The 9,969-nt window shown below is 34.0% G+C and overlaps 1 protein-coding gene across 1 annotated transcript in view; it reads right to left on the bottom strand.

Annotated features, from left to right (window-relative positions):
- Window positions 1-166: 166 nt before the first annotated feature.
- Window positions 167-9,969, bottom strand: part of LOC107298605 (Wilms tumor protein homolog) — a gene marked incomplete at its 3' end in the record, with an annotated part of 31,279 nt that continues 21,476 nt past the window's right edge. Inside the window, exon 6 of the mRNA XM_029286575.1 lies at window positions 167-269. Coding sequence (XP_029142408.1) covers window positions 167-269 — 103 coding nt within the window. The remainder of the gene's footprint in view (window positions 270-9,969) is intronic.

The following is a 9,969-nucleotide window of genomic DNA, read 5'->3' as shown; positions in this document are numbered from 1 at the left end:
GGGGCAAATTAGAATTTGTCAGAAATAGATAACTTAAACATTTTCCATTTAGTTAGTATATAGTGAACACTATATTCTAATAAAAAGAAAATATAGTGTTTCCTTGCTATTATCAAAGCAGCCAGGTAATCAATCCAAAATTATATACTTTGCTTAATATACTCACTTGAATTCCTCTAAAAACTCCATGGGTATGTATTCTGTACTGGGCTCCACAGCTGTATAACATTGGGGCTGTGTGATTATCACTTTCATATCCGGTTGCATGGCTGAAAATAAAAAGAGGTCAAAGGTTGGAAATAAAACTTAATTCCTAAACCTCATTAGAAAAATGTTTGCAATATTTCTTCATTTATGCTAAAACCGTTTCAAAACATTTCAACAGTTTTAAAGCTCAAACATCCTATGTAGAAAAATACCCTGATTTTGCTAAAAACTTGGGCTGCAAAGAATGAATGTAAGTTTGGTTCACCTATACTTACAATGACCATACGTCCCTTTGTTATAAAGGACAGTCTGTAGGAGATGACCAGGCTGAGCCTTGAATTCCATTGATTCTTATCTACCGCTGCCAATTGGCTTTGACCATTAGTAGTTCAGATTCTTATAGAGTGCTTAACCTTGCAATAAACCTTTATGTTCATTTGAACTGCTGAGTTTCCTGATTTCTCACACTTAACCCAGTTCTTTATTTCAGGAAGCTGTCCTTTAGTTTTATTTATTTTGGAAAAACTCAACTTTTGTCTTTTATTTTGGGCATTTTACTTGTATTGTATAAATGGTGCCACTTAATACACCATTTTTCACATTCATATGAAAAATGTGGAAATTGAATTGTCTTTTAAATAGATATTTTATTAGAATATTTAGAATTGAAAAGTTTTTCTTGTTTTTGTTCTTTAATTTTCCTTCATTAAGCAAAGTTATAGATATAAACATTTTTTTTTATCCTTATGAAACTGTTCCAGCCTTGCCCCCTTTTCAGGTTTGTCCTTTATTTTTTCCAAAAAAATATGGTCATGGTAATCTATATTTTAACAACTGAATACTGAAACAATTTTTTTTTAAATAATAGAAGAAAACAGAGCCACAAAAACTAAGATTCCATATGTGCAGGTTATTTATCAGCTAAATGCCAAGTTGGTAATTACTAATATCTTTGGAATTAGCAAAATGCCTCAGGTTTCACATTAAGTGCAGTGGGTTTTTGTCAGCACCTCATGACTCAGATATAAGCAGATAGGACAGAGAAAGTGATGACATTTACAAGAAGAGCAGAACTGTAGGCACAGGATAGGGTTACAAATCAGTGTCCTAACTATTTTATTCATACATCAGCTTAGAAGATGAATTGTGGTTTAACCTTTAGCCAAATCAACAAAGAGATATTTCTATTCCCGATAGAAATCAATGATCTGTTTTATTTCCAGCAAAACAACAACTACATAAAACTATTTTATTTTACTTTTGAAATTTTAAATTCAAGGGTAGAAATCTGTTCACATTATTAATAATATGTGTTCTGCAATTCTCCCCAAATTTCAAATATCATGATCATTATAAGAATTTATGATGGCCTAGGTACAAAAATATTAAACATCAATGAAGTTAGTAAAATAAAACAAAACATTGGATGACATCAAGATGATCAACAGACAAACAAGAGTTGTAATTATGGATCACTTCGCATTAGTGCTTCATTTTCATTCCTGCTTGCTGCATAGTATTTTGCTACAATTGGGGTCAGAAGGGATTTGCAATCAGAAAAAAGTATATTCATATTAAAGTTATCTGTTTTCCTTGTGGAGGAAACAAGGGTAAAATGTAAATGTTGTGGCTGTCCCTGTGGATGCCATAGTAAAATAACACATGTAGAATTGTTTCAATATCCATGGATATTGAAACTGAATAGGATATTGAAATCCTATGGAATATAGAAATATTGAAGTCCCATGGGCAAACATGGTTTTTGTATGAGATCCTAGAATAGTTTTCTTATAATAGTACCCAAGGAAAAACATTATACCTTAACTTCCTTATGCCAAGCTATTTACCTTCCATCTTGATCATCCAGGTCTTGATTGTCCCAAGGGTGCTTTTCAAAAGGTAAATGGGCTTTCTTGGGTTTTGTTTGTTTTTTGTTTTTGAGAATGTTTGAAGAAAAACATTTTTCAAGCTTTGTGGGTGAGAAGTGAATTGAAGACACTGAAGAAGCTCAAGAGAACTGAAGAAGCTTGTTGAATGAGAAGCGAAACACTCTCTAGAAAAAAATCAAGGAAGTCTAGTTGCCTTTTGAAAAGCACCTTTGAGACTTCCATCTGAATACCATTTAGCCTTTGCAGAAGTATACCTTTGTCATGGTCATACCCTCAGGGATCGCCTTGCTAACCTCCATGTCTTTTGTTTTTCTTCTATGACATTGAATTTCAAATAGTTGAGGTACACTTTTCCTTCAGCTAAAAGTCAAAGTCTCTTAAGAATAGGGGAAAAGTGCGATTTCAATTGCCTTTTTTTCAATTACATATGGTTTACCTTGTATAATCACTGATAAGCCAAGAATTTTAAGTGCCAAAATATACTTTAAGTATTGCGTTCAGCTTATCTGCAGATGGGCTTATACATGCATATGTACAGCGTAAGAATTATTTACCCTGAAATGAGATCAGCATTTTGGCTTCAAATGGGATTTGGCTCCATTTGAGTTGCAGCCTCATAAGATGGCATACTGTTGAAATTACTGAACTAGGTGAAGAGTTAAACTTTTATTCAGCCAACTTTGTTAAGTTGGTTCAGCGTATGGTTTTAGGTCTCACAGAGCTCCTTTTTAACTAGGAACTATGTGATTTTTCCAAAATGTTAACTGAGAAATCTTAGATTATGTCAAAGCATTAAACTCTGATATACCCCAAATTATATTGTTTACGGTCATGAAGAATCATTTTAGTTTTATTTTTTATCTACAGCTTGTTTAAAATCAATTCTATTATAGGGAATGGAATGGAATAGAATGGACATTTTTATCCATTAACTTTATCTTTAATATTAGCCAGACTACTGTCTAAACCTCTCACGGATGAGGGGCAGGGCAATGACATGCGGACCTTATAATCCTTCACAAGGTAGGAAGAATCCACCACTGATGTCTGTTCCAAATAAACAGAACTGGATAAGATTTATGGAGTTGAATTTGTCTTAGGCATATCAGTTGATTTAATAATTTCCAGAGCCAAACTCTCCATAGAAAAGTAATAATTGAACAATGCCTCTATGTGAAAGTAACAGTTAACAATTTGCACTAAATCAGCCTAAGTGTTCCATCTTAAATAAACTTTAGAGGCATCACCAATTTAAAACAGCTAGTACATTCAAATATGTGTGAGTCATGGTTAAAGTCTCATAAAAAAGAAACTGATTAAGTGCCAGAACAAATTATTTTTATAATGCTAATATAATATGCTCCCAGTTCTGATATTTAGCGCCAAGAGAAAAGGAGAAAGGAAGGAAGGATTATATAATATCAATAAGTATACATGTCCTAGCAATCAATGAATATACAACAAGGAAACAAAAAACAATACCTGAAAAATGTCAAATAAAGGCTATTTAGCTATCTGAAAATCCCTTAAAACCCCTTCTAGTCAAGGCAGAATGTATTAAATTAATTAATCATAATGTTATATAGTTTGTATATAAGTGGTAAAACAGAATATATTGTGTGATGAAAAACAGAGCAGCTCTGAAGACTCACTTTAGTGTGGTTTTAAAAAAATCTTGAAAGATTAATTTCTAATCTGAAAAGTATGAAACTTTCAATTACTTCATTACACCACTGTTATTTTGTTACACTGGCAAAATTCATATGATTCATAACCTACATTCCCAAGTTAATAAAGCTACACTAAGCATTTCTGAAGAACACAGTGACAAGTTAGCAAACATCAGCATGAAACATGAATACAGAACAATTCATCATAATCAGACTTGAATATTTTAAAAATAGTTGGGGGGTGGGCGAGAAGAGTTTACATAGAACAGACCCTACATTAAGCTATACACATTTTAAAGAAGAAATTGGCATGCTTGCATATAGAAATAGCCAAAAATGTGAGGCACAGGAAAAATGCCATTTTGGTTTAGAGACAAATGAAAAGGAGTTTCTTTTTACCAGTTTACTTAAGATATTTCTTATTGGAATACGTGAAAATATCCATCATCTTTTTTAAAAAAAATATAACTATTAAAGCAGCTAAATTAGATTTGGGGGGCAATACGCTGACTCTGTAAACTGCTTAGAGAGTTCTGTAAAGCACTATTGCTACTGCTATTATCAAAATGGGTTAGGATTTTAAAAAAAACATATTTGCTGAAGTATCCTCATTGGTTAAGATCAGTGTTGTACCCTTTGCCTTTGCCTTTGCCTATAGAGTTAGGGTTAGGATGCTCTTACAATATATCCCTTCATTTTTAGTAGCTTTAAGCATGTGAGTGGATTACATTAAATTAATCTAATACAGTATGGTTTTGCTTTCATTCAGATAGTGGGGTAAATTTGAGGAGGAAGGAGTTTTAAGTAAATTTGCTGCCTTGAGTTATTTACAAAAATATTAAAGGTGAGATTTAAATAAATAAATAAATGGCCTTTCTACTGATACAGGTTGTCCTCTCCTGTTGAAGACCCACATTACCATTCCATTCTCATTCCATTCCTTCATTAATCCTCATAGACAGCTCTGGACACCAAGGGCCCCAGTGACAAGGTAGTGGTGAAGGTGGTTATTGTATGAGAGTTCTTTTCATGCATCTAAGGGCGCAAACCATGGTTATTGCAGCACTTGTTACTTTTAGGCTTACTGGCTCAACTTGAATTATTCAGACTTGCAATAAAATTGAATGTTTCATTGTACTAACTACTGGTAGTTTTGGTGATCCTGTGTTCTAACACAATACTCATCACAATACTCATCAAGTGTATTGATGTGCAGCAGCAGCCAAAAAAGCTAATACAATCCTGGGTTGTATAAACAGAGGCATAGAATCAAGATCACGTGAAGTATTAGTACCGCTTTATAAAACCCTAGTGAGACCACACCTGGAATACTGCAGCCAATTTTGGACACCATACTACAAAAAAGATGTTGAGACCTTGGAAAAAGTTCAGAGAAGAGCAACTAATACTAAGATGATCCAAGGCCTGAAGACTAAAACATATGAAGAACGGCTGCAGGACTTGGGTTTGGCTAGTCTAAAGAAAAGAAGAAATAGGGGTGACATGATAACAGTATTCCAGTATTTGAGAGACTGCCACAAAGAAGAGGGGGTCAAATTATTTTCAAATTTTTAAAATTAAGAATGGCATTTATAATCAATAAAAATATATAAATATATAAATGTATTTGCAGATGGATCTTTATGATTCCTAGTTTCTTTTGATGGGTAGCACAGAGGAGAAGTTGATTAATATATGGTGAAAAATATAATGAATAACAATTGATGGCTGGGAAATTTCTCTGAGAATAACAGATTGCTTTCAGTTGTTTGAGACAGTTGCTTAGCTACCATTAGATTTTTAAGTCACCAGTCAAAAATCTTCTCTTTTGAAAGAGTTTTTGTTTTGTTTTTAATATAATGGTTACTAGAATATGTTCGATAAATTATAAATAATAAGGATTCGTACATATATTTTTGTCAATAACAGAGGTTTGATGCAATTGATTTTAAATGACAACTGCAAACATTACTTAATATCATGAATACTTAGCATTTTACAGAACTAATGTCTGCTTAGTGTTTACTCAGTTCTCCATCATGCACCACAAATATGTATTTCTTCATTGTAAATTGGACTGTTCAAATGGTAATCTACCTTCCCAACAATTGATAAGAATTGTACTGCTATTCATTTTGAAAACAAATGTTTGAGAAAAGATGCCTTTGGGTCTATGAGAGGCTCATGAGGCATTTGATATATAGTGTGCAGAAATAATGGCAGCAAAAAGATAGTGAAAACTATATTTTCTGCTTACAACTGATGGCTGTCCACTTTTTTGTAACCCATTTGCAGACACAGATGGCCACCAATTAGGGAAAGATTTCTAAAACATGATTTATGTATGAGAAGATTTTTACTGAACCATATATGAAAAAAGTGAGCAAGTATATAAAATATATCAGTTCTGGAGGGAAAAAAATAAACTGCATATTTCGGTATACTGTAAAGGAAGATGCCAATGTTCAAAAACTACTTCAAAAATAAAGGAAAATACCTGAAATACTAAACTCCTGGGAATCCTTGATAAGCAGTCTATCAATGTCTTTTAAAAGATGTATATCTTTGCAAACTAGCTTATGACCATGACAACTGAAATTGAAGGCATTGTGTATTATAACTCTCTTCACCAGAAAAGATAGATAACTGTTTTGGCATATATTACAAGCAATGAGATTATATTTAGCAGTGATTTTTTTCACAGATTCTATAATCTTGGCATATGCCAAAATATTTAAATTTGATTTAATCTTCTCTCTGCCTTTTTCCTCCCCAGGCATCCTAGGTGTCATCAGCACTAAGTGTCAGCATTTACAGATGCTGGAATACCATTTATTTTCTCCATTATTTTTAAATTCTTTTATTTAATACAAGAGGCACAGATCTTTGAAAAACAATTATCTTCCTTTCATTTAAAAATGTTAAGTACCTTGCAGAACTAATACAGGGATTATATGTAAGAGTAGCAGAACTATCAGCACTTTCTTCCTATTTGGTTGTTCTAAAAGGATAATAAATCAAATCCTCATAGTGCATGTGTTCTGTAAGAGATAGCAAGAACATATGAACAGTCCACGGATGTGTGCAGAGAGTGAAGGAAGGAAAGCGCAAAGCAGTGTTGTTATCAAAGCCATGACTGAAAGTGGCACAGCTTCAGATGTTCCACTTACCATTTTGCAGATTTTGACCCCCTGAAAATGCCAGTGGCACTGTCACAACTCAAAAAAACCCTGAAGGAAGGGGTATCAGAAGCCTTGCCAACATCCAGCACAAAGACAATTTGACTTGCATAGTTCCCAGCAAACCATTCACGTGAAACAGTCAACACATGGTCTTCACTTTTTTCTCCATCAAAATTTAATTATATAAACAATAGATAACCGGACAGGTACATTGTCTAAAACCATAGTTGGCTTAACAATGATTTCCCAAATAAGCGGCAACTGGATGACTTCATAAAACTCTTTAAGTTAAATTGGGAACAAGTGGCACTTATTATTTATTACAATTATGTTCATCACAACAGTCATTCATATCTTTATTATTATATGCAAGGCTTTTTTTTGTCATAGAACATCCAGAACGGAGTTCCGGCACCTTTTTTGAATGGAACCTTGTAGGGTAGGCAAGGCGGGTTGTATGACGTGTGTGAGTTCCGGCACCTTTTTTTTTTTTTTTTAGAAAAAAAGCACTGATTATACGGTTACAGTATTATAATATGCTCTACATGGAACTGTCTCTGAACACCACCCTTCAGATAACCCCGATCTAATCTAAATATTCTGTCCTGTTCGAAATGGCCTTTGAAATAAAGAACTGCAGTCTTACTAGTGATATGCAGGTTCCTTTCCTACAGAAAGTAAGCAGGCCTTTCTATAATTCACAGTCAACAAAGATATATCCAGTGTCTTCTGTGACTGGTGCTCCACAAACGCACATTCAGTCTTTCTTCAAACGGAACTCCATGAAACTTCCCATATCTTGCCATGGAGTCCAGTTGTTTGAAACTGAGCTTTAGAAAAAGCTCTTCTGTGATGTTGAGGCATGTAAGTTGCTAAACATTTTTATAACTGGGAGGATTTATCTTACTGAAGATAAATACTAAAAAATGTGAACAAAACATTGTCATAAATATCTTAATAATATGGCCCTGGGTTTGTTTTGTTTTTTTAAAAAAGTGATCATTTCTACAGTATATTTGCCAGTTTGCATTTATTATGATTAAACTTCCTTTCGGAATTGCACATTTCTTTTATAAAAATCTGCTCCATATCATTTTGAAATATTTGAATAGTTTTGTATTTTAACTTTTTCAAAAAATAATAAAAATAAAATAGTTCAAAACAAAAAATCTGCTCCATATCAGTACACTTCCCAGAATAAAATTGTATTATCTTTCTGCTGGCAATTATATTTGCAATGACCTTCATTTTCTCATTTGGTTCAAGCTTCATAAAAGAACAAAGAATACTATCCAGAACAGCTCCCACATACTGTCCTCAAATATTTCACCTATCATGCAGCTTCCTAAAAAAAGAACTTCCTGTTTCCAGGGTAACAGGAAACATTTCTGGACAAGTAGTGATTTGTCTGAAGTCCACTCCCTCTAGAAGGGACATGGGAGAGATCAAAGCTCTTTAGGGAGGAAGCTGAGGAAAATGGGAGGGAATAGGAAAGTATATGCCAAAGATATCAGAATGGTGAGAATTCAAGGTATTAAAAGGATAAATGGTGTAAAGAAAATAAAGAACTTAGAGGAAGATTAACACAAAATTGAGAGTATCCGCTGCAGCAGCATCACTGTTCCAGAAAGAAGCTTTGGGTGTGTCCTGTTGTACTGTAAACCATCTCAGCTACTTAGCACCTTTCAAGATTAGATAAACCTTAGATCAGGGGTCCTCATCCTTGGCAACTTTAAGACTTGTGGACTTCAAAGCTGGCTGAGGAATTCTGGGAGTTGAAGTCCACAAGTCTTAAAGTTGTCAAGGTTGAGGACCCCTGCCTTAGATAAACCCCTTCACCTTCCATTTCCCACCTCCCCTACAGTATTTCTGTATCAGTTGCCAGAAAAAAAAATAAAGTGGGAAGAATTTGTCCCAAGTTTTGGAAAAATGAGAACTTTGTCTCCAGATGTAATCTAAACTGCTGGACCTGGTCAGCCTTGAATCCTTAATTTTCAACCTAAACTAGAGTTAGTCTAAGCTAAGCTAAGGTTTTATAATTTAGACTTTTCACATTAAATCCCTGGTTTTACTCTCCCTGCTTGTCATCTCTCTAGGATGCTGCCATTACAACTATACTTAGGATAACACATCTATTTTCCCTTCATTTCTAAAAAAAAATAGTTCCTGGATTAGGGATGTGCTAAGAAAAATGTTTTAAGGTGGATCAAGCTTTGAGCTAGGTATAGTCCAGAACTTGACCAGTCAGTGCATATGTGCTTCAGTCAGGATATTATCTTTGCATTATAGTTTCCAAGTCCCAATGCAAAAAAAAATGGAAGGAAAGAAAGCAAGTGAATAAACATAATGCAGGCCAATGACCCTCTGTCCAAGGCCTTATGGGTAATGTTCTTGTCTTTTGAAAAAAAATTTCTGGACCTTCCTTTTTAATAGTGTCATTACTGATTTCAGTTTTTTGCTTTACTGTTTCATTTGTGAGCCGCCTAGAGTCATAACAGACTGGAGCAGCATATAGATTAAATAAATATAAACCAATGTTTTAAATGTGCTGATAAGGTGATAACAGAACAGCTGTTTAAGGAAAATATCTGAGTATCATCTCACAAATATATTGCAGAAAAGTCATCATTTAGCATGATCTAAAATGGACATCAGTCTTTCATTTAAGTAAACTGTTATCTGCTAGAACAGAGATATGGGCATGTTCCCCTTTATTCACATGTTTCTTGATCATGCTTTTATTAATTGCCCACTTGGCCATGTCTTGCATTTCTTTCTACTTTTCAATCTCAGTTCATGCTTTGAGCAGCATAGGCCAATAAGGGGTAGTGGGTCATATATCATTAGGCAACATGGAGAAGCTGTGGCATAAAAAGAAACAGGTACTGGTAGACTGTAACTTTGGGAAGGAAATAAAGAGATGAGTTACTACAGGATAGAAAGTTAATTATGTTTTAGAACTGAGATAGGTAATAAGTTTTGAGGAATATGGATCTACACAATGTTGTTATTGGAAGTGAA

Source organism: Protobothrops mucrosquamatus, unplaced genomic scaffold (genome assembly GCF_001527695.2).
Source record: "Protobothrops mucrosquamatus isolate PMUCROS unplaced genomic scaffold, P.Mucros_1.0 scaffold4125, whole genome shotgun sequence".
NCBI classification, from domain to species: domain Eukaryota; kingdom Metazoa; phylum Chordata; class Lepidosauria; order Squamata; family Viperidae; genus Protobothrops; species Protobothrops mucrosquamatus.
Note: the sequence above shows the minus strand (reverse complement) of the source record. Positions and strands in the feature narration are given on the sequence as shown.